The 23,325-nt window shown below is 52.7% G+C and overlaps 9 protein-coding genes across 9 annotated transcripts; 3 read left to right on the forward strand and 6 right to left on the reverse strand.

Moving 5' to 3' along the window:
* Positions 1–40: 40 nt before the first annotated feature.
* N7498_004141 (uncharacterized protein) lies at positions 41–2,573 on the forward strand (the record flags this gene model as incomplete). The annotated part of the gene is made up of 4 exons (XM_058451203.1): positions 41–196; positions 244–396; positions 526–1,871; positions 2,126–2,573. 4 exons carry the CDS (start codon positions 41–43, stop codon positions 2,571–2,573), a joined length of 2,103 nt encoding a protein of 700 aa, XP_058310665.1.
* A 742-nt stretch (positions 2,574–3,315) lies between these two features.
* On the reverse strand, positions 3,316–4,119 carry N7498_004142 (uncharacterized protein; the record flags this gene model as incomplete). Its single annotated transcript, XM_058451204.1, is given in 3 exon segments — positions 3,316–3,861; positions 3,879–4,056; positions 4,109–4,119. 3 exon segments carry the CDS (start codon positions 4,117–4,119, stop codon positions 3,316–3,318), a joined length of 735 nt encoding a protein of 244 aa, XP_058310666.1.
* Positions 4,120–8,025: 3,906 nt separating this feature from the next.
* Positions 8,026–9,849, reverse strand: N7498_004143 (MFS transporter; the record flags this gene model as incomplete). The annotated part of the gene is made up of 4 exons (XM_058451205.1): positions 8,026–8,871; positions 8,922–9,345; positions 9,397–9,418; positions 9,489–9,849. 4 exons carry the CDS (start codon positions 9,847–9,849, stop codon positions 8,026–8,028), a joined length of 1,653 nt encoding a protein of 550 aa, XP_058310667.1.
* Positions 9,850–10,649: 800 nt separating this feature from the next.
* On the reverse strand, positions 10,650–13,115 carry N7498_004144 (TTC39/IML2 family protein; the record flags this gene model as incomplete). The annotated part of the gene is made up of 5 exons (XM_058451206.1): positions 10,650–11,474; positions 11,557–12,608; positions 12,656–12,722; positions 12,784–12,860; positions 13,028–13,115. 5 exons carry the CDS (start codon positions 13,113–13,115, stop codon positions 10,650–10,652), a joined length of 2,109 nt encoding a protein of 702 aa, XP_058310668.1.
* Positions 13,116–13,827: 712 nt separating this feature from the next.
* Positions 13,828–14,256, forward strand: N7498_004145 (proteasome regulatory particle lid subunit SEM1; the record flags this gene model as incomplete). The annotated part of the gene is made up of 3 exons (XM_058451207.1): positions 13,828–13,939; positions 14,013–14,133; positions 14,223–14,256. The coding sequence occupies 3 exons, from the start codon at positions 13,828–13,830 to the stop codon at positions 14,254–14,256; spliced, it is 267 nt and encodes an 88-aa protein (XP_058310669.1).
* Positions 14,257–14,864: 608 nt separating this feature from the next.
* Positions 14,865–16,235, reverse strand: pgkA (phosphoglycerate kinase pgkA; the record flags this gene model as incomplete). Its single annotated transcript, XM_058451208.1, has 3 exons — positions 14,865–15,631; positions 15,688–16,108; positions 16,170–16,235. The coding sequence occupies 3 exons, from the start codon at positions 16,233–16,235 to the stop codon at positions 14,865–14,867; spliced, it is 1,254 nt and encodes a 417-aa protein (XP_058310670.1).
* An 850-nt stretch (positions 16,236–17,085) lies between these two features.
* N7498_004147 (Mpv17/PMP22 family protein) lies at positions 17,086–18,172 on the reverse strand (the record flags this gene model as incomplete). The annotated part of the gene is made up of 6 exons (XM_058451209.1): positions 17,086–17,157; positions 17,207–17,373; positions 17,426–17,768; positions 17,844–17,869; positions 17,946–18,036; positions 18,107–18,172. 6 exons carry the CDS (start codon positions 18,170–18,172, stop codon positions 17,086–17,088), a joined length of 765 nt encoding a protein of 254 aa, XP_058310671.1.
* A 417-nt stretch (positions 18,173–18,589) lies between these two features.
* N7498_004148 (TRAPP trafficking subunit Trs65 domain-containing protein) lies at positions 18,590–20,516 on the reverse strand (the record flags this gene model as incomplete). The annotated part of the gene is made up of 4 exons (XM_058451210.1): positions 20,323–20,516; positions 19,993–20,265; positions 18,826–19,939; positions 18,590–18,761 (listed from the first exon to the last, which is right to left on the reverse strand). Exons 1-4 carry the CDS (start codon positions 20,495–20,497, stop codon positions 18,590–18,592), a joined length of 1,734 nt encoding a protein of 577 aa, XP_058310672.1. The 5' UTR covers positions 20,498–20,516.
* Positions 20,517–20,662: 146 nt separating this feature from the next.
* N7498_004149 (snoRNA-splicing protein PRP40) lies at positions 20,663–23,173 on the forward strand (the record flags this gene model as incomplete). Its single annotated transcript, XM_058451211.1, has 4 exons — positions 20,663–20,803; positions 20,863–21,017; positions 21,070–22,138; positions 22,190–23,173. 4 exons carry the CDS (start codon positions 20,663–20,665, stop codon positions 23,171–23,173), a joined length of 2,349 nt encoding a protein of 782 aa, XP_058310673.1.
* Between the last annotated feature and the right edge of the window lie 152 nt (positions 23,174–23,325).

Raw genomic sequence — 23,325 nt, forward strand, 5'->3', positions numbered from 1 at the left:
GAACGGGTCCCAACAGCCGGATCCAAATCGGCGAGCCCAAATGGCGTCGCGGGATAGGCAATCGTCGTCGCTCACCAGAGCCACTCGCATCGCAGCTAGCGACGGCTCAGTCAAACAAAGATCAACTCACAGCCGGCTCGGCTGTGTTACCTGCAGGAAGCGAAAGGTACTATGCTGTCCCTATTACATCAGACATGTAAGTCTGGAGGCTTTATCTTACTGACGCTCCTTTTACACATATAGGTGCGCTGCGATGAGCGTCGCGACATATGCGGCAACTGCTCGCGCCTAGATCTGGCCTGCTCATGGTACATCAACTCCGAGTTCTCTCAGCGCTCGCGCGTGAACAATGCATGCGACAGATGCCGGAAGAAAAAAGTGCGGTCCATCTTTCAGGTGTGTGTGCTTATTTATTGGCGCATGTCGTTGATCGGGGCCTCAGATTCGCTGTAATTCCACATCCAACGCTGGACCTGCGAACCGTGCCAACACGCACTCACAAGATGCGTCAGTTTGAAGCAACAGCACCCCAAATGGAGTCAGAGCGGGGGCAGCAACACTTCAGGCCCGGCAGATCCAACTGGCAACGTTAGCACTCTCGGCGGGGTGCCTTCCAGGACGGAACTGCGACAGCTTCTCAGCCTCTACTTTGACGGTCCGCACTACTTCTGCTTCTACACCTTCCTCCACCGGCCAACCGTGGAGCAGATGTTCGACAACAGCACCGTCCTGAGCCCGCTCTTGCTGATTGTCATCGCCACCAGCTTGCACTTTGTCCAGCCGGACAATCCACTCCCAGACCATTGGGCGGATGAGTGCCGACGTCTGGTCATGGCCGACATCTTCTCGCCACCGTCGACAACCACCCTGCAGACTCTCCTGCTGCTACAGCGCTACGACTGGCACCGTGCCGACCACATCAGTGCCTGGTTCATCTCGGGCCTGGCCGTCCGCCTGGCCCACGGCCTAAAGCTGCACCGTGAGCTGTCCGACGAGGCCGGCACCGCCATAACGATGCGCGAGACCCGGCACCGCCTCCTGTGGAGCTGCTTCGTCATGGATTCAATGATAGACGGCGGCTGCAAGCCGCTGGGTAGTCTGAATGTGTCGTCCATCGACGTACCCCTTCCATGTAACGAGCGAGCATTTCACCTGGGCTTGGAGACCAACATGCAGACTCTAGGCCACTTGGTTGACCACCGCCGAGCCTCACTCTCGTCGACGTCCAGCCACCCCCACAACCCGCTTCTAGATGGTGACGACGCCGGACCGGGTATCTCAGCGTTCCTCGTCAATCTAGCCTCGCTACGGACGGAGATCCTGCAATATACGCTGCAATATCACCCCCACACTGGGAGCAGCACTCCGGCGATACATCCGTGGGATCCAGGGTCGCCCTTCCAGCAGTACGAGGAAAAGTTGGAGCAGTGGCAGCGTTGTCTTCCGGAGAGGCTGCGGTTCCAGCCGGAGGCGATCTACCGGCGGCAGCCGCACCTCGTCAATCTGGTGACGCTGCACTGCATTTTCCACGGCTGCTACTGCGACTTGTACTGGATCGCGTCGTACCTGGCGGCGTCGCGGCGGACTGGTGCGGCGGAAGAAGGCTGCGTGCCGCCCGCCGCGTTCCTGGAGGCCTGCCGACACGGCCGTCTGCGGCATGCGGCGGAGATCTGTAAAGTCGTCGCCGAGAGCACGCGGTACATGCTCAGTGCGAGCCACGACCCCGTCGTTACTATATGTTTCTCGCTCGCTCTGAGGGTGCTGGTCATCGAGAGGCAGCCGCAGGACAGCGGCGGGCTCGGGGTGACGGATGAGATGATCCATGCGAATCTCGACGTTGCGGTCGGGTGTGCGAAGGAGACTGCGAAACGGTCGGTCCCGATTCGAGACTTGGTGAGGCTTACCTTGTCCTAACTTCCCGGTTCTCTTTCACCCGGTTCCGTCAACTGAAAAGCTGACTTTGGTGTGAATAACCTCCTAGTTCTGTTCCGTGTGCAGACTAGCGATTCAGCATGGATATCAAATAGACCTCACTGATATACCACCGTAAGTGAACCGCCACCTTATGGACGCTGTTCAACACAGCTCTTCTGGAACCACAGTTGACTAACGCGTATCTCCCTAGGTCCCGCTCCACAACCTCGCGACAGCGTCACAGTCAGCTGGCGCCGACGCCCCCTCTCTCGCCGAGCCTGCGCACATACGGCACCTTCGGCCGGATCCAGAACTCGCTGGCCTCGCGACGGCACATCGACCCCGTAGCCCCGACCCCGATCGAGAAGGGGAGCAACCCGTTTAGCCACTCGTCCGCGACGCTGGCATACGGCCAGCCACTGTCGAAAGCCGTGGACACGGCGCAGCTGCCCCCGCCCCCGCCACCTCCGCCGCCGCTGCAGCAAGTGGCGGGCATCGGCGATGGCTGGGATCTCGACGTGGCATGTCTGGCTGGCCAGCCGTTCGGAGACGACGACGTGGAGATGCTTGCGTCTGGGTGGGGGGACGGGACGCTTACTTTCTCTATGGAGCCGGAGCAGATGGATTGGATTAACCAGAGTCTTCTGCTGGGGGTTTGAGGTGAAACTGATAGGGAGGAATCGAGTCTGGGGGATCAAATACATACCGTACTATCAGATGTTAATGCACCGCCAAAACCAGCGGGTTGGGGCTGCCAAAGTTAGCACCCAGCACATCAACCTAATATTATTCTTCATCGTTTACACTATAAACGCGTCCCCTCCCCCCCCCAATACAAAAAAGGTGGGTGCATTGTGGCAGTGCGAGGGTTAGAGTTAGACGAGGGTAAGCGAGGGCCAGGAGGGCTGGTCAGTGAGTGAATAATCCGTTATACGGGATTTTTAGCGAGTCATCCCCCTCCCTATCCCGTATCTCACTCAATCAATGGGGAGCATTATCCATATCTCTAGGACTAGAAGCTAATTTAATCAGAATATCTTCTATGGATCTAATGACAGATTATACTATCCTGATTCTGTTACCGTACTGACAATTGGGAGCTTTAGAAGTGCCCCTTGGCTGCAGCAGCAGCGAGATAGACTAAGGTTCTAGAATTTTTAATTAAGATGAAACTTTAAGTGAATATGCCTCTTAAGGATGATAATTTTGGTAATACACTCATAGCAGCAGCAGCTGAAGGGTGTACTAAGATTGTTAGGTTCCTGATTTAAAAGCAAGCTAAAATTAGTTAAGACTGAGTGTGAAGCTGCAACCAGACCGCGGCTTATTAGCTGACCTCCCAAGGACGTTTGCTATGGCTGATAGCTGTGTTCGAGGTCGCCAATTATGCTGATTCAAGATCTATACATGCAAGGAGATTATTGTCGACCCGAGGATTTGATTTCTTATGTCGCTATACTTCCACGTTGAACGAAAGACTGCCTTTTCTAAAGACGGGATTCTCTCCAGTAGCTTTTGGAAGTCGGCATCTTGCACCATAATCTCCACCTTCCACACAACATAGTCTCGCAACACACCTCGCATATTCTCTATGTGCTCACTGTCCTCGAAAAAGAATTGTAAAAGTTGCACGATATCCTTAGTTCCTTCTTCAAGCAGGGTGAAGTTCTCAAGCGACCGCATAAGCCAATAGAACGGAGAAGCCCACAGTGAAAGCCAGTCTATTCGGAAACCGAAACGATACATTTTAGCGTGACTCAATAATAAGTCGGCACAGCTATCTAGAGACTCGGTGTTCAAGTCTTCTTCGTCTTCCGATCGTGGAGCCTGGTCAAGCCTTTCTAGCAGAAGCGCATAGATACCGGGAAGCCTCGTTGGATGGAAGATTTTCCGATCTAAGGTTGAAGCCATTGTCCCACCCATTTCTGAAGATGTGGTTTTCTGGCACTGGGTTTCTTAGTAACGGAGTAATCGTCAGAGTACACAAACTCACAACAACAACCAAAGACCACCTCATCAATGTCCTCAATCATAGACGGCTGAAGGGCCTTGCTCGGGAACGAACATTCTAACACCCTATGAATTAAGAAACGCTTTCGGTCTTTCCCAGTGAAGACATGAAAGATACCGAATTGCAATATCCTTTCGAATTGTCAGCGATTAGAACTCTATGTGTATAATATCCGTATGATACCTAGGCCGCATTGGGGCGAAGATATTTAATAAGCTGATCTCCGACGCAGAAAAGTAGAACAAGTTATCAGATGTAGTGTGAGGGATATTCGAATCAAGGGTATGGCCACAGAAGCAACGAAGGCTTTGTACGGCCCGTCTTCAACTAATTTCCGCGGCTCTTTATAATAAGTGGCTTGCCCCTAGCTTGGTATTCAGTCGCAGTGTACTTTCCGCGAGGCATCCTCTCACTCACTGAGGTCCAATTGACGGCTAGTACGTATTCCACCGTAGTAGTGGGTCTTAATAAAGCCAATGGGATTGCTTCACACTGGGAGCGAGGCTTTAGATCCCCAAGACCGCTGTAGCCCTATTGCACCACCTGACTGATTGCAGCGTCCCATATCTCTATTTTGACTAGCTCAGAAAAGAGGAGACGCTCTGTGAACGTACTGACGGTGTTTCGCTCGTATAAATACGGTTGACGAATAGGGGAAGAATATTATGCGATGGGGTCTAGTCTGGTAGAAGGATATAACGACGAATACATGTGAAGCTTCCATGATCGATAAATATCAGTCGTGCGCTCCATCTGTATCATACTACCTACCAAATCTCAAAAGCTATCCGTGTTTACGAGAGCTTCTCCACGGCCCAGCAGTCAGTTCTTGGCTAATTTTCCACCTAAAAAAGACTTCCCGGTTGAGCCCGTGTTGCTTTGAGAGGTTGATTTTCTCCTCGGACGAGTCGAAGATCTTCTGGTGATGGTATAGCTTACCATTTGAGTGGCTTTATGCTGCGCTGCCAAGCACAATGCCTATGAGCTACGAAGTTGAATTATATCGGTCAACGGTTCATGATCGCCATCTTGTACTAGCGAGAGACATGGGAATATAGTGAGAAGATTAAGGTCTTGTCCTTTTGCCGGTGCATTATCACTAGGGAGAGGAAAGTGGCTCCATTTATCATCCTCGAGATCACATAGCTCAAAATCTGTCTCATATTTCTGTTGTGACCGCTGGATCGGTAGCCAAACTTCAACCGCGCTTTGCACTATTCTTTTGATGCTCGTGGAAAATACACCATGCTATGCTTCGGAGAGTAGTCCCCGCGCGTATGATGACATATTGCGGACCACAACTCGAATTTTGGCCTGGAGAGCCTCATCTTCGGCGTTGGGATCTATAGAGAGAAGTATTCGACGGCAGAAGGCTTCTTTCTCACCGTTAGTCTCTACAAGGTGAGCGAGGGCGTCACAAATTTGGGTAAATCCTGAAAGAAGGTATATCGGCTGAAATATCTGCCGGCGAATCTCTCCGGATAGAACCGCCAGGGTCATAGTAAAGCGCATCGTTTTGGCTCCCGGCGAGTTAGAAGGGATCAAAGAGAAGTTTGGTGGCAGCATTATATCGTCGGCTTTTCTAAGCTTCTCCCAAATCGGGTTTTCCTTATAGTATTGTGAGTGAAGAGCGGTACATAAGAGGTTGAGCACAAACCTTCAAGACTTCTGTTGCAACATCTTGCTCCAACAAAGCAGATAATTCGCTAGCAGCGAAGATCCAAATATCCTTAAACTTCATCGAGCTGTGTTTTGACGCAAAAGCAGTCAGCCCATAGAGGTCTGCGAATCCTTACGCTCGACTTATATGGATTTTTCGTCGATAGCTGAGTATTGGACACAGGAAGCTTCCAATCTTTAAAGTCGAGATTTGACTGCTTTCAGATCTTTGTTCATTAAGACATTGGCAACTTCCAGCTCTTCCTTTTTCCTCTGCTCCGATGAAAGCATTGATTTCAAGTTCGAGCCAGCGGTCTTAATTTTGTCAATCATCTTATCTTTTTCTTTTAAACTGTTCTGGAGTGTGCTGATGTCTGTAGCAGATTAGGAGATCTTAGCGACCTCTCGCGAGTGGGCTAATTTGAGATCCACTATCTGCTGTTCAGCACCCAGTAAATTTCTCGAGTACTCTGCAATCTTGTCTTCTCTTTCATTAATAGCGATTCTTTTTCTTTCCTTGATATCAAGAACCTCGTTTCGGACATTCTTTAGCTCTTCATCTCGGGTATGGATTTTCTCGCGCAGTTTAGAGATCTCGCTAAGCATCGCTAATGCAATCTAAGATTCAGAACTCGAAGCCAGCGCACTGATATACTTGAAAAAGCCTTCCAGGCTACCACTATTGACTGCAATTGGGGAGTCATGCTTTCCTGAATTCAAAGAACTTGACTCGATAGGAGATAATATTTCCAGGATATTATAAATTCAATTTCTTTACTCAAGAGGTTTTGCAAGGTCGAGTGTAGGCTCATGCCTAAAGAAGGTGTTAGAGAAGGTACGGTTTATTTATAAAAAGCTATCGGACGGAGATATTTAGTTCCCCTACAAAAATTAAGAAACCAGTTGGCTGAGCCTCATGGTGAGGGGAAAGAAGAGTGATGCTGTTTTAAGCATGCAAGTGTAGGGTACATAAGTATGCGACGTGTTCTCGGATGTGTGGCTTTAATGTATGCGAGTCATGGCATATATATGCCGAACGGCTAAACCCACACGTGTCGCTTAGATCACGGTCGCATCACTGGGGCTGCTGTAAGCAGCTGACGGAAACCATCTACCGGTGCCAATTTAATTGGCTACACCACCGAAGTTATTTTATTGTTCAGAAGATAGATAAGGCTCATACAAGTTCATCGCTAAGGCCTACGGCAAGGACCATCGAATAGCGGGCTACTACGGAGACCCACTCCTTCAGCAGATCAATCGGCCAACGGAATCCATCCTCACTGGGAGTAGGATTAGCTGCCTACAGCTAAGAACCGCCTGTCCCCAGCACCTGGTCACCTCCGTGGTTCTCTCATGACTGGGCTCAGCCGAAGATGATTGGATCAGGAGGCTATAGGTGCGAAGAGCCCCTTTATATAGCGTGTGGCTTACTGTGTCGCCTGTGCTCTCCAGTGGGCCGTACTATGTTCGATTTCCTCTCAAGACAATTTCTCTAAGAGGTGTCCGCTCCCAGGGGAGTACACCTGTTTCGAAATTTCCAAGTGACCCTAGCTCTTGAAATGAGCTAGCTAAAAATTCTTTTTTTTTTTCAACGTCCTCTCATGTTGCCACCTACAAGATGCTCTACATAGCTCCATTATAGATACAAGAGCAGTCTCTCATTCCAATACCACTTCTATTAGACTACCACTTCTATTAGACTACCACTTCTATTAGACTACCACTTCTATTAGACTACCACTTCTATTAGACTACCACTTCTATTAGACTTCTCTCGGGGCACCATACGTCTTGTCTATATTGTGCTCTTGTTTCAAGCAACATAGGTCTATGCATGATCTAAAAGAGGTATCTCATGATCGCCTAGGATCCCTTCCGTCTTAGACCGAGTATAAGACTCGAGATGCCATCCATAGAAGTTCTTTCTCCTTTACAAGTCGAACTTCTGCCGCAGGCTTCTTCTCTTCATGCTCGGAAACCACAAATAAGGCATTACTGCTATCAGCAGTCGCCGCGCGGCAGCATTGGGCCGGCCTGGGGTTGTGTAAATTCTTATCGTACAGTGAATAATCCTTCCATAAATACTTTTCCGCCACTCGTTCTACCGGCGATGGATCCGACTGATCCATGCGGAGACGATCAGACCGTCTCCACTCTCCTCGTTCAAGGGACCAGAGCTAGATCTCAATGTGATTTTGAGGGGTGCGCTCCTCGACCGTCCTTAAAGGCATATGATCGGCTACGGAGGATAGATGTTCTACCGCGGGTTCTGATGTTCCTGGGTGGAGAGGTTCTGCCGATGCCTCGTGGGTGATGGTGTCTGGAGCGGCTGCGGTATCTAAGGCTTCCCTGGGCACAGAATCCTTCGGTCGGTCTTCAGGGCTCGGCGATTGTACCTCTCGCAGACCAAAACGAACACCCAAACTTTTATGCAGCGTCTAAAGCGATTCAAGTGACCACTTCCCACGCGCTCGAATGCGTCGTCCGTACGTGTAGAACAGATACGGGATCGGAATCAGCGCAACAGAAACGAACCCTAACACACTCGCAGCCCAGGGCACGCCGAGGCCATGAAACATGGCGCTAGTGAAAAGCGGGAAACAGCCCGCAAAGACCGAGCGTAGGAACGTATTCGCCGCAACCGCACTGGCCGAGTACCGCTGGAAGGTATCAATGAGGTAGTTGAGGGCAGCTTGGAAAATAGTAAAGAAGCCGAAACCCATCATTACAGCACCGATGATCGGGCCAATCCAATGGATGTGTTTCGGGCTCGTCCAGCCAAAGACGAACAATCCCGCTGCGAAGAGGACCGAGCCTAGCATCATGGGAGGGAGACGGGCTTCGGGGACGGCGCGATTGTTGTTTGCTTTGAAGCGCTTGATGTAGAAGCGCTGGTTTCCGATATTGATTACGGCGCCGATGAGGATGCCGACGAGGTAGGCGAGGAAAGGGAGGGCTCCGACGACTTGGTTCCATCCGCGCACTTCTTGGAAGACGATTGGGAAGGCGGCCAGACTTAGGTAGAGGATGCCGTAGACGAAGGAGGCGTAGAGGGCGACGAGGAAGCAGATTGGGGTTGCGAGGAGCTGGAACGGACGAATAAGGTATTTGTTGCTCAGTTCTTTGAATGTTACGTCCCATTCTTCGTGACGGGCATGGAGGGCCCAGTTGCCGCTTTCGAAGCGCAGGCGCCGGGCTTTGTATACTAGTAGCACGGGTGGGTAGCTTTCGTCGATGAAGAGGAGGTCCATGACAAGGAAAAACATCATCATGATGCCGGTAAGCTGTATGAATGTCAGTATCGTTCTGAGAACTATTTTGGGAGTAGACGCACGTATTCAGTCCATCGCCAACGGAGGTAGCTTTGGACAATCGCACCACCGACAATAGGCCCCAGCACAGGTCCACCAACCACTGCCATGGCGTATCCAACAATTGCAGCACCGCGCTGTTCGGGGGGCCAGATATCACTCAGAACACCACCGGTATTGGTCACCGGCGCGGAACCGAAGAAGCCCGTGAAGAATCGGGTCAACATGATCGTCTGCAAATCCTTCGCCGTCGCGGTACCAAACGACATGATAGCGGCAATAAAGTACGGTGCCAGAACAGCAGGTTTGCGACCAAAGACCTCTGACAGCGGCGCCCAAACGAGAGGACCAAGTCCCAGCCCGAATAGAAGCAACGAAGTACCGAGTGTAGAAACCTCCGTCGAAACACCATATTGTTCACTGATCTGCGTCTGACCCGTCGAGTATCTAGTCTCCCATCAGTACTCCAAAGATCCCACGTAGGACGGGATAACTCACATAGAACTCGCCCAAGTAGCACCTATCCCCGCAAAGAAAACAAATTAGCACCACCGCATTCCCATTCCCCGCACGGGTTTCAGATCACATACCCATCGTAGTCAATCCATACAAAACGGTCGTAACAGCCTTCTTCTTAAAACTCCAATTCAGCGGCCTGTATGGATCATCCGGCCCCTCGAAATCAACAATAACATCCGGACTCGTTTTCGTATGCGTTAGCGGGTGTGTGAATTTCGCCGTCTGGCCCGGCTCGCGACTGCGCATTCGCGATACTACAGACTGTGCGCGCTGCTCGAAGACGGATAGCCCCGATGCGGCCGTGCTCTGCTTTTCTAGTCTGTCCGTAGCATCCTGGATGTTGTCGTCGTGCGACCCGGACTCGATGTCGTCCGTTGAGCTGCGGGAGGAGTGTTCATGTTCATGTCCATGTTCGCGTTCCGTTTGCGCCATGGCTTGGTGTCATGTAGGCATGCGCCGGGTATGAGTGGGAACGGGCGATAAGGGTATTTGGAGAAGAAAGATTTCCAAAGCTAGCGCCAGCTCAGGTCGAGCCTGCTAGCACAATCTCCAAGAAAAAAAGACCAGGGAATGGTGGTGGGAAAAGTTATAGCCCGGGCCTAAGCTCTTGGCTTGACAGGAACCGCGGAGCCGTTACGACGTCATGCCCGAAACGGAGAATATTTGCAATCTTCAAGGCTTGTTCGTTGGCGGTTGGAACCGTCCATTGCTTTTATCCAATTGCTGTCGGACGTCCGATGCCGAGCCGTGTTACCCGGGAGGCGCGAAGCTTGCTGCGGGGCGTTGGCGGAGGGAACCCGATTTCGGCTTCTTGGATTACTGGCCGAGATGAGGGTCTTTGGATAAATTGATGGCAGGGCATGGAAGAGGTCGGTCTGTACATCCTTCAACACGAGATTTGTGCCTTCAGCCTTATTGTGTGACGGTTTAGCGGTGGTCAACGGATCGGCATCAACTTCAACGGCCGATACAGTACGGAGAGGGACGAGTGGGTCTCCGAATGGGTCGCCACTGCTGATCCGAATGTATACTGTAGTCGGTGATGTTGAAAGCTTTGACAAGTAACGAGCGCCGATCGCGGTGAATTAAAGAGTGACATAATATCAAATTCCATGTTCGATGTTCTATAGAATGTCTACTTTCGTGCGTTTACTGGCTTTTATGGTACATCAACGGAAGGGCTATAGACAATGCAGGCCCGATATTGAAGGTTCAAACAAATCGCCAATCTATCATGAATGTGTGCTCTCCCACTTGTTCACTGCCTCCATAGCAGCCGTGACCTTCAGGCCGATACGAGCATCAAGCTCGTAGCTTTCCCACCGAGCAGCGTGGTCCAGGTAGTCCTTACACTCGCGGACCAACTCCTTCTCTCTGCCCGAGTGCTTTCCCTCGGAGCTTCCAGTTACAGTGGATGCTTTATCGGATAACCCGTGAAGCGCTTGGTAGGTCGGGCGCTCCATCCAGAGGTTGGCAGCCATTTCAAAGTGAGCAGCCGGGAGAACCCAATCGTCCTTCAGATGGCCTTTGAAGAGCGACTTATCATGGTTCAAGACACGGGTCTTGAGAATCTGCTGGGCCTCCTCGTAGTTGTGCAGGGACCGGTGAACCGCAGCTCGGATGAGTTCGAGAATCGCCTTCTCCTCGGGTCCCTCGCGAGACCACGTCTTGTTAGCGTCGCTCTCGCACCATGACAGTCGAGACAAAGATTCCTCCAGATGGCTTTGCGTCATGCGGCTATGCCCGTTCCAGAAAAAGATCATCTCCTCAATTGGATCCACGCCAATCGCATCCACGAGAGGAACCTTCCAGTCCTTGGCACGTGCTTCCCACTTGGCGATTTTGCGGGTCACGAAAACGTCGAATGGCAGTTGGCGCGCCATGAACTTCTTCTTCCCTGCCAGCGGCGGAGCTTTACGGATGTATTCGGCGGCTGTCGAGGCGTGCTTCTCGGCTTGCTTGGGATCTTTGTCGATGCAGTCGCGATAGAGCACGACGTGGCAGGATCCGGCGATGTAGTAGTACAAGGAACGAGACCAGGAATTGAGGTCCACACACTGCGCCAGTTAGTTTTCACTTGACTAGATGCAAATGACGAAGAAGTGAAGACGAAGTGATAAAGATGACAAGGAAACTCACCTCGATGAATGCATCAGAACACACATCGTACTTATGCAGGAACAAGGCATTCAGGCTCTTCTCAAATACACAGAGAGCCTCAACCTGCTTCAACGGACTCTTGTTATTCGAGCAAAGTAGCTCCAACGCGCCATCCAAGTCCTTATTAGCACCCTTCATCCGCGACTCTTCCAACAGCCAGAGCCGAGAGTTCGGGAATCGGGACCGCATCTCAGCCAACAGTGCAGCCAGTCTCTCCTGCGGGTAACCCTCGACATCATCCTCGCCGGGAGTGGGATCGGGCATGATATCACAGTATCGAACAAAGCCGTTGTAGTAGCCCAACAGCGCCAGCGCAGCCATGGCGCCGATCAGGTTGTGGAATTTACTGGCTTGCCAGAGCATGCGCAGACCCCGTTGCTTGTCGCCGTGGAAGCCGATGATGGAAAGGAGCTTGCTGAATGCTGGAGGAACCATGGAGATGAGAAGAAGGAGAATACCGAAGCAGAAGTTAGCGCCGGAGTGCACGAAGATGTCGACCCCGTTCTTGAAGATGTCCGAGTCCGGGTCGTGGTTGATGATGTTGGATCCATTGGGAGTGGAGGTTCCCGAGACATCTGAAGCGGGTTCATTGACGTTCAAGCCGGAGAGAGATTGAGTCAGATCCTTCTCGTCCGTCGCAATGGAATGAGCGGCCATAGAGGGGTCTTTGCCCAGTGACCGGTTAGATGAGTTCGACTTGGTTGCGCCGACCTTTGAAAGATCACTCGAGCTAGTAAGAAGCTCTCTACTGGGGTCTCTCAACTCCATAAACTTCTCTTCCATTTTCAGGATGGCATCCAGTGCGATATACGCCTTGCGCAGGCGGTAGAAAGCCTTGATACTTTCCGTCAAGCTCTCGTTCAGGACGCCGACAACGGCGCTCATCAATTGCGCGATGGCCTGAGATAGAGCGTATTCCGTTCCCGGTGCATATATCTCCGACCGAAAAGCATTGGGGGCGTTAGAGTTGTGTTGCGCGCGGTGCTGTGCGCTGGCGGCGGTCGTCTCGGCCTCATACAGCCGCTCGGACGCTGGTTGGGTGTCAGCACGGTCATCGCCACCGGATAATACAACGGACCTTGTCGCATTATTTCCTGCTCAAAGCCCAAGGTCGCGCGAACGAATGCCACGACACCTTTTCCCAACTGTCATGCCCGTCAGCATACTTCCAAGGTTGATTCGGGTGCTACGTCATAGAGCACACACATTGTGGAAAGTCGAGGTGCCTTGGGCGAGGCCAGCTTCAGCGCCGTCCACATCGTCATTGAGGATTAAGGTGGCCGCTATTTATTTTCTGTTAGGGTTGGTCAAAGACGCAAGTGGGAAAAACGGTACCTCTCATCGCATCATCCACTTCCCGCTCGAGACCGTCAGCATACAGTTCACCACGTGTGCCCCAAACGGCTCCTGGTAGCGCCATGATAGCCGGGGCTGGATCAGCAATACATACAGTCTTTCAGTTCGGACAGCGAGTCCAGTGACTGCGTGGAGCCATTGGCCGGCTTTTTGCCGTAAAACCAGGAGCCTACGCGCAGCATCGTGAAATAACCCCGAGATCTCCAAGACTCCAAGATCGCCAAGATCACCAGGGCCACCGAGATAAAAGAGAAGTGAAAATCCGAAGATCAAAGATCAAAGCACTACTTTCACGGCCCGAAACAAGAGCGACGGATCGGGAAGAATGTCAACGGTTCCATGCGATGCGGCACAGGCTTCCGAGAACATCGGGGATAAGAAGAGAGCGAGAGAGCGAGATGGTAAAGAGAGGAACAGTCGTGGGGTAGACTCACAGGCCAAATCTGGTGCATCGAATCAGCCGCCTTTTTCCACACTTTTGTGAGGCGCCGCGTCCCGGCGGCTCCGAGGGGCGAGTTATCTGTGCATAACTTGCACCGGAGGATGGGGCAGCTACTAGCTACTAGCTACTAGCTATACAGCACATGCCAGTAGACCACCTAGACATGAAATGAAGCATCAATTAACTATACTACTTACCCATAGCTACTGTTACTACTATAAAAACCGTCCTACGCCAAGTGCCCGATCTCACCTTTCACACAGATCTTATCGCTTATCGCTCTGACTAAGTCACCGACCTCCTCAAGCTCGAACCCTCCAGAACCCCATCTACGCATCCCATCGTCAACCCCATCCTCACGACTCTTCTACTCTCCGATTAGACCTCCCGGTCTACCGAACCTCTCCCACCACCTCAGATCCCACACAAACAACACACACTCGCCGCCCACCATGTCCAATTCCACCACCCAGAACAAGGCCGAGCCCTCCGACCAGCCCCAACAGCAAAAGAAGCCCCAGGTCTTGGAAGAAGACGACGAGTTTGAAGATTTCCCCGTTGAGGGTATGTCCATTCATCTCACCCATATGCCACAACCACAGCCACAACCTTGAATCCGCGCTGACAATGACGACAGACTGGCCCCAGGAAGAAGCGGAGCAGGCCGCCGGATCAGCAGCCAACGGTGGAAGCGAGCATCTGTGGGAGGAGAGCTGGGACGATGACGATGCCGCGGAGGACTTTTCTAAGCAGTTGAAGTACGTTGTTGTTCCCTTTCCAGCTCTGCCAACGAGTCCATCCCTAGCGCCAATATACCGTGAAGACAAAGGCTAATGCAGATGAACAGGGAGGAACTCAAGAAAGTCGAGGCATCGCACTAAGCTAGACGAAAGGCTAAAAAAAAAAGAACGAATCGAGCACCTCGCGCAATACACACTATACTATACCCCCCTTGTTTAGATTGATGGGAGAAAATGGGATCCAGCTACCAAGGCATGCATTTTGAGACTGCTTGATGAGACTGCGCCTAAGGGATCTTTGACCAGTCCGGGTGTACTGAGACGTGCTTGCTCGGGCAAGGTGGAGCTGGTCTGAGAGAACAAGGATGAATTAATGACGACCGGGGCCTGTTGCGCCTCTGCTACAATCAAGTGCATACCTTATGCTGTTCCTATTCCTACTTGGGTTTCGTATGGCTATTATTGCTATGTACAAAGCTACCTCGTATTCCCAGCCAAGTGATTACCAAGGTACTTAACTCGACTCCACGGTCCTCACAGGGCGATCCGTCACAACTTCGGTCTCGTATCTACCAGTCACAAGCAACTTAGTGACAGGCCATAAAAGAGCAGAGTGAATTTGAAAGAGAATTTTGATTTATAAAGCGATGTAGGCTGTGTACATTACAGTGTCGTGAAATGACCCAGGAGGCCCGGAAAACCCCGATTCAAATCTCAAGAAAGATTCAAACAGGATATCCTTATGCCATTTACTTACTGGACAGAGCAGCAACACCGGGCAGCTCCTTGCCCTCCAGGAGCTCGAGGGAGGCACCACCACCAGTAGAGACGTGGGAGAGCTTGTCCTCAACGCCGTACTTGGCAGCAACGGTGGCAGTGTCACCACCGCCGATGATAACGATGGAGCCGGACTGGGCGGCGTTGACGGCAGCGTCGAGGGTCTTCTCGGTGGCGTTGGCGAAGGGCTTCAGCTCGAAGACACCGGGGGGACCGTTCCAGAGGATAGTCTTAGCCTGGGCGATGGTCTTCTGGTACAGCTTGACGGACTCGGGGCCGACGTCCAGACCCATGAGGCCGTCAGCGATGCCGGTGGCATCGGTGGCAGTGCCGACGGTGGCGTCGGCGGAGAACTTGTCGGCGGTGACGTAGTCGACGGGCAGGACGATCTCGACATTGTACTTCTTGGCCTTCTCGACGATGTCGCCGACGATCTTGCTGCCAGCCTCGTCGAAGAGGGAGTTACCGATCTTGACGTTCTCGAGGGTCTTCTTGAAGGTGAAGGCCATGGCGCCGGTGATGATCAGGCTGTTCACCTTAGGCAGCAGGTTGTCGATCAGCTGAATCTTGTCGGACACCTTAGCGCCACCCAGGATGGCGAGGAAGGGACGCGCAGGGTTCTCGAGAGCCTTGGCGAAGTACTCGAGCTCTTTCTTCACAAGGAAACCGGCGGCCTTCTGGGGGAGCTCGACGCCGACCATGGAGCTGTGGGCGCGGTGGGCAGTGCCGAAAGCGTCGTCTGGAGGGAATAGTTAGCATATGGTTGGAAGTGAATTGGGTCGAGTGTGCACGTACTGACGTAGATGTCACCGAGAGCAGTGAGGCCCTTGCGGAACTCAGCAACCTTCTCCTTGTCGGCCTTGACCTTCTTGCCCTCGGCATCCTTGGAGCTGCCTTCCTCCTCGGCGTGGAAGCGCAGGTTCTCCAGGAGGATGACCTGGCCACCGGTGGCCTTGTTGACGGTCTCCTCAACCTGGGGTCCAACACAGTCATCAGTGAAGATGACGCTTTTGCCGAGCTGCTTCTCCAGGACGGGGACGACGGGCTTCAGGCTGTACTTCTGGTTCACCTTGCCGTCGGGGCGACCGAGGTGGGACATCAGGATGACGGCCTTGGCGCCGTTGTCGATGGCATACTTGATGGTGGGGAGAGCACCGACAATGCGCTGGGGGTTGGTGACGTTCTTGTTCTCGTCGAGAGGGACGTTGAAGTCGACCTGGGGAGTAATTATAAGCCATTGGATCCCAGGAAGAAGTTATGGGGCTCCGGGAACATACACGGATCAAGACACGCTTGTCCTTGAGGTCGACGTCGGTGATGGGGAGCTTGTTGGAGAGAGACATTGCGGGAAGAAGTCTGTGATGTCAGTGGGGTGTTTGAAGCTTCAAAGAGTGTGCAGGTAATACCTCGACAACGGACGGAATATACGGAGTAAAGAGAATAAGGAAGCCAGAAGGGAAGAGGGGATTTGGAATATAGGAAGGACTCTTAATCAGGTCACGGTGAGTCGCGCCAGGTAAAGGTTGGAGGGGCAGTTGTGGTGGGGCAGCCGGTGAAGGAGGCCGTCCGCAGCCAGCGTGGTAGCAACCACGGTACTTACCGATGATGTATTGGACCCGTGGTCGGTACTTGGATCGCGTATAGAGGTTTGTGTATACTTTCAGGTAGTCTATAAAGCGCCAGTACCGGGCTTCTAAGTAACCCGACATCGTCCGGCCTCATAGATCGGGCTGATGCGGGACTGATGTCAGAGATTCCCGTTGATGCGGAACAGCCCGGACACACTGGGGTCCTCGATAGCCTCGGAGTCCGGGACTTCTGGGGAGATCGCTGCGCTATTGATATTCGATTGGTCCGGCTGGAAGTGTCCATAGCCGCTACGGAGTATGACCGCGCCACGCTTGTGAAAGGCCCGAGGGTTTGAATAAAAAACAGCAATAGCCCTAAGGTACCTAGCGACGAGAAAAGTATCTCAAATGACCGCAATAAACAAGTGTACCCCGAATGATCACCCAATGCGCAAAAGAAGGCCTTTTGGATGCAACCGGTCCGCCCCGCGCGAGAATTTATACCCCTGTACACGAAGCCAGAAAGGCCGAAGCAACCGGAACGCCTGAACAAAGAATCCGTGGAGATGGAAGAGAGCAGTGTATGAGGATCGTGTTATCGTGACATTCGCCGAGGCGATCGTATTCAAGACGCCTCGGAGGAATTGGTGAGCGATAGATATGCGGTCCACGCGATACCAACGGACGAAACAAATGGCTGGTTCGTCTGTTAGTCCGGACACACCGATGGTACGAAAGCGACTTACAATCTGGAATTGGATGGGAATCACCCGGAAGTTGAGAATCTGTACCGCCGGCCACAGCACAAAATTGGCCTTCAGTGTCGGCAGGTACACATCTCGGAACTTTGCCGTCAACGCTCTCTTGCCTCCACCTTCGGCAATAGTCATGTAGGTGAAGAAGCAAGCCAGACCTATCCCGATCGCGTCAGTACAAACCTCGAGATTGCCGATACTACCACATACCGAAAGGCGCGAACATAAGCTGGTCAAAGGCCACGCGCTTGAAAACTGGGACGCTAGGGTTCATCTTGGTAAGAGGGAACGTCCTAGACAAGAAGCCGAACCACTGGAATTGCACCGGTGCCATGAAGAAACCATATGCCATGAATCGAGTGAGGCGTTCGAAGTCGAATGGTGGTGGCGAGGATCGAGCATATCCCAGCTCCCCGATAGCAGGGGGCTTCTGCTTGTCCAAATCATTGATTTCTATCGAAATGAAATCGTTATCTTCTTGTGTTCGTTGCTGCGAGCGGAATCGGAATGCCGTGATAAGTTGGGCAACGGTGTCGGCCACGCCACCAAGCACCTATAATCGTCTGCTTGTCAATAACCTTTCTCCATTTGCGACGGGATATGTTTGTCGAGGTCGGAGGAGGCTTACGGCGTTGGTGACCATGGTCGTGAGAACTAACAAAGCAGACACGTTAGTGAGCGGTCGCACCGGGGGCCGGATGGGGCGGGACGGCGGGGGAGAATGGCATACCTGGCTTTTCAGCATAGTAGGTGTTGAATTTGGCCGCGAGGCGAGTAGCTACAGCCATCTCGATGAGGAAGATGATCGTGTGCAGGAGGGGCTATAGCATAGGAGGCGACCGGGTCAGTCTGGGTTTGATCGGGCATCCCATAGAAGGAGAGAGTGCTCACCACGCGACCATGGATATATTTCCTGTTTAGCCCATCGAGGACTTTTCGCTTCATGGCTGTAATCATGGTGGGGAGGGAAGGGAGTGGGCGTGAACCGTTTTATGGAATGATGAGCGAAGGCAAAAGAATTCTGGCCGAATTTCTGGGCTGTCGCGCGCCAGTATGACGCAAATTTAGAACGAACCACTCAGAATGATTGGGGTGCACCACCGGTCGGCCTTTTTTTTCCCCCTGGAAAAGACGATGGTTAGCAAAAGGGATTTATTGAATCTTTTGTACGAGCAGTTTGGGAAGATCTACCCCAGATCGAAGGCGGAGGATGCGCGAGTCTCCGCTTATGACTAAACGTTCCATCACAGTCACCTGGCCAACTGCAGCCTTGGGCTCTTAAGCCCTAGATTAGAGGCATACGAACTTGCTCCTATTCTTACTGAAGTTTCATTTACTGCTCAATGTACATAGTTTAGTAATTCAGTGCTTCTTTTATGTAGATGCTCGAGGCTGATCGTCGGCGAGAATGTCCGGCAAGTCTCGAATATCGGTCGTTTCATTCGTGTTCACGTCCACAAGACGCACGGCCTCTAGGTGAAGAGGGCCGGTGGCCAAAGGAAGGAGTTTGATCTCAGTCGAGTGGCAGGTTCCTGGCAGGAGAGGACTACTTGTATATCAGCTTCCAAGGTTCGTTTGAATCAGTGGAAAGCGGAGACTGATCGACTTACCCGACGCGGATATCAGTACTCAAACTGATAAGCTCGGCCTCTTGTCCTGCCACATTTTTCTGCATCGCATGCACGATATTGTCGTCTGTCACGGCCTCGGCCACCTCGTTCTCCTTTCGGCTCGAGATGGACGAAGATGACGGTCGCGCAACATGGCCCCGAGGGTCGATACGTTTCCGCCGCGGAATGGCAATCAGTGCGAACTTCCGAGGGATGTTCGAGCGGTTCACAATGAACACGCCCCAAGCAAATGGTGACCCGACTTGCACGCGGCTCGGTCCGGAGAATGAAATAGTAACACCCACATCTGTGACAGAGTAGGCTCGCTCCCGTAATGAGCTACGGTTGTTCGGGGCCGCTCCCGGCTGGCTTGAGTTCATGGGTAGGCTGGTAGGTCGATTGGTTCTCTGCAGAGCTTGGCTGGGGCCGCCAAAAGTGGGATTAAGGGCCATGGAGAAATCAACATTGGTCCTCCATTCCATCGCAATGCGTGGCTTGCAGTCTTCGGATAGAAGGATGGCCGCTCCGAGAGAGATGTCCAGCGTGCTAATGATGGCAGTCGAGGATGGATTGGTTTCCGGTCCATACTCGGGGGTCAGCTTGTACATTAAGGTCACATCGTCTCGAGGGCGGCAGGTTAGAGGAAGGGTAAGGCCTGAAGTATTTGAAAGAGATTCAATGGTTCCCTCGGACAGGCGAATATCTGCTTTATCAAATGATACTTCGCAGCTTAAGAACGGTGTCACTTCAAAATCAAGACTGGCGATAGTCTGGGGAAGACCATTATAAGAGCTGAGTCGCGAATATCGAATCCTTGCACTTGCAGCAGGTACCACGCGGAATGGATGACCATGGCTCTGCTGGATATTGTATATAGGGTCCTCGTTGGAGGTTGTCGGTACCACGCGCAATAGTCTTGACGCGGGGAGAAAGGGCTCTTTATGGGAGAGGGATTTGTCGCCAGACAAGGGTTGCAACATATTTGTCGAGGCAGGAATGAGCGGAGGGAGGTAATCGTCTTCGGGTTCCTCGGGTCGGCAGGCCTCAGAAGGGTTCAAGCTGGCCGAGGCCATAAACAATAGCGACGGATGCTGAATGCGGTTCCGAGGTCGCTCTTTGATTTCGTTAGCAAGCTTTCCACCGCCAATCCCTCAAGTCTTAACTCACTGACAAAGGTTTCGATATTCCATATGAGGTATACATGGTTCCCCGTCCCATCGTCGCCCTCAAACTCATTGAACACCACCAACGGTTCCTCATCGGTATTCACCAAGCCAGAGAAGATAATCTCTCGGGTCGGAGTCGGATTCTCCGCGACAGACTCGGCAGGGTCGACCGCGAAAACATCAAGCTTGACTTCAAGACGAGGCAGGTAATGCTTTAGGGTAGACTCTGTGCAGTCGGAGAGTCTCAGAACAATGCGAACGGGAAGGAATTCGTCTACAAAGCTCTGGATTAGCAAGACATCGAACAATATGAGCTCGGATGACTACATACCGAAGAAGAGCAGGGATCGCTGCGGAATTGCAGAGAGAACTGAGGGGAGATCGTCGGCGCCGTCCTCCAGGGCTGAAGTTAGGGCACCCTCGATGTCGAGCGCGGGCGCATGAGGCACAACTGTGTCTAGCACAGCATGCCGCAGGAACTCGCCGGGAATCTCCAGGCCAGGCATTGCGACAGCTGTCGTCGCATACGTGAACAAACATTCGTCTAAAGGAGAGCGATACGGGGGATGATAACGCGGTAGTGCAAACGAGTGCAAACACCCCAAACCGAGCTTAATCCGCGCGCTCGCTCTTTTTCACTCGGCGCTACCCTTCGCCTTTCAGTGTCAACCATGAACCCAATGAACGCTTCATCGGGTACCTCAGCCTTATGGCAGGAGGCACGTAATTCCGATGGCAGGGTCTATTACTACAACGTGCAGACCAAGGCGACCCAGTGGACGAAACCTGTGGAGTTGATGACACCCGTTGAGGTGAGTTACTCTACGACCACTTTCTTTGAACGTGAACTGACTGTTTTTGATACTCATAGCGTGCTCTGGCAGACCAACCATGGAAGGAATACACCGCAGATGGAGGGCGCAAGTACTGGTACAACACGGAGAGCAAGCAAAGCACATGGGAGATGCCCGAGGTTTACAAGAATGCGCTGGCACAGGCTCCCCCCGCTCCGGCTCCCCCAGCTGCGTAAGTTTAGTCCTGGAAAGCCCATCTCGAACCCATACTGATGCCATTGAAGTGCCCCCGCTTTCGTGGCAGGCGGCGGCAGCTCCTACTCCTCGCAACCTCCGCAGCGCGAACGCGAACGTGAACGCGATGAATATGATCGAGGATACGGCGAACGTGAACGGCGTGGGTATGGATCCTTTGACACAAACGGCATGGTGGCTGCGCCAGCTGTGGACACCGGTCCCGATCCCGCCTACGGCTCGATCGAAGAGGCCGAGAATGCTTTCATGAAGATGCTGAAGCGACACAATGTTCAGCCCGATTGGACTTGGGAACAGACCATGCGAGCTACTATCAAGGACTCGCAGTACCGCTCCCTCAAAGACCCGCGAGACCGCAAGTCTGCCTTTGAGAAATATGCGGTCGAGGTTCGCATGCAGGAAAAGGATCGGGCGAAAGAAAGATTCGCTAAGCTCCGTGCAGATTTCAATACCATGCTGAAACGGCATCCTGAAATCAAGCACTACAGTCGCTGGAAGACAATCCGTCCCATCATCGAGGGAGAGACTACCTTCCGGGCCACCGACGATGAGAACGAGAGGCGCCAGCTTTTCGAAGAGTATGTCACCGGGCTCAAAAAGGCTCACGTGGAGCAGGAATCTGCAACACGTAAGGCTGCTATGGACGAGCTGGTCGGAATTCTTAACTCGTTGGATCTGGAGCCGTACACGCGCTGGTCGGAGGCTCAAGCGACTATTGAGTCGAGTGACAAGTTTCAGGGCGACGATAAGTTCAAGACCCTGAGCAAGTCCGATGTTTTGACCGCATTTGAAAATCACATTAAGAATTTGGAGCGCACGTTCAACGATGCCCGCCAGCAGCAGAAGGCCGCTCTGGCCAGGAAGGAACGCCGCCATCGGGAGGCGTATCTGGAGCTCCTGAAGGAGCTGAAGTCCCAAGGAAAAATCAAAGCTGGCAGTAAGTGGATGAACATCCGCCCGGTAATTCAAGACGATCCCAGGTACCATGCAATGCTGGGTCAATCTGGATCGACTCCCTTGGACCTGTTCTGGGATATGGTGGAGGAAGAGGAGCGCGCACTCCGTGGTCCTCGCAATGATGTGCTGGACGTTCTTGATGTGAGTGACTACCCTAATGGCGAATTTTCACGCGCTAACATTTCTCCAAAGGACAAACGCTTTGAGGTTACCTCCAAGACTACCTATGAAGAGTTCAACTCTATCATGGTTGCTGACCGACGCACCTCGAAGATTGATCCGGATATTCTTGAGCTCATATTCCAGCGCATTCAAGACAAAGCACTTCGCAGAGATGAAGAAGAGAAGCATGCTGCTGATCGCCACCAGCGCCGCGCAGTTGACGCTCTGCGCTCTCGGATCAAGCGCCTGGAACCTCCCGTGCGCATTACAGATACATGGGAGCAGGTGCAACCTCGAGTTGAAAAGTACGAAGAATATAAGGTCCTCGAATCGGACGAGCTTCGCGAATCGGCGTTTGACAAGGTCATCCGCCGTCTGAAGGAGAAAGAAGAAGACGCCGACAAGGATCGCGAGCTACGTGACCGAGACCGAAGCCGCCGTGACTACGACCGTGGCGACCGCGACTACCGCAGCAGCCGGGGTGAACGACGAGGTGGCAGCCGCGTCAGTCGCTCCCCAGAACCCGACGCCTACGAGGCAGACCGGCGCAAAGCAATGGCAGATCGTGAGCGATCTTACCGCAAGACCAGCGGTTTCTCACCAACGCGCGATCGTCGCGATGACCGCGACAGAGATCGTGATCGCTACCGTGAGCGTGACAGCCGCGACCATGAACGGCGTCCTCGAGACGGCGACCGGCGCGAGGATGAGCGCGAGCGCCTGTATCGTGCTCGTGGAGATCCGCGCGGTAGTCGCGATGAGCTTGACTACGGTGGTGATGCTCGTAGCACGGGCAGTGATCGCAGGCGCAGACGTGAAAGCGATTCAGAGAGCGTGGCTAGTCGGTCAGTGAAGCGGTACCGAAGGGATAGTCGGGAAAGAGAGCGGAGCAAGGGCCCGCGCAAAGATCGTGTCAAGGAGCCCTCTGCGGTTCCTGAGGAGGGTGCTGAGAAGGAGAAGGATGAGAAAGCCATCCACTCTGGCAGTGAGGAGGGGGAGATCGAGGAGGATTAGGTGCATTGTCTCATTCTACGAACCTATGGATTCACTAGCTTGGCTCGTTATCTTGCCAGTCACGCTAGGGTTAAATAAGAAGCTGTCTCTTTACCCCTCTAGTTTGTCTTGTACCTCGGAACATGTTGAAGTGCTTTATAGTATTCTGTTCT

The sequence above is a fragment of the Penicillium cinerascens genome (genome assembly GCF_028974065.1).
Source record: "Penicillium cinerascens strain IBT 15544 chromosome Unknown contig_24_segment0_segment0, whole genome shotgun sequence".
Taxonomy (NCBI): Eukaryota; Fungi; Ascomycota; class Eurotiomycetes; order Eurotiales; family Aspergillaceae; genus Penicillium; species Penicillium cinerascens.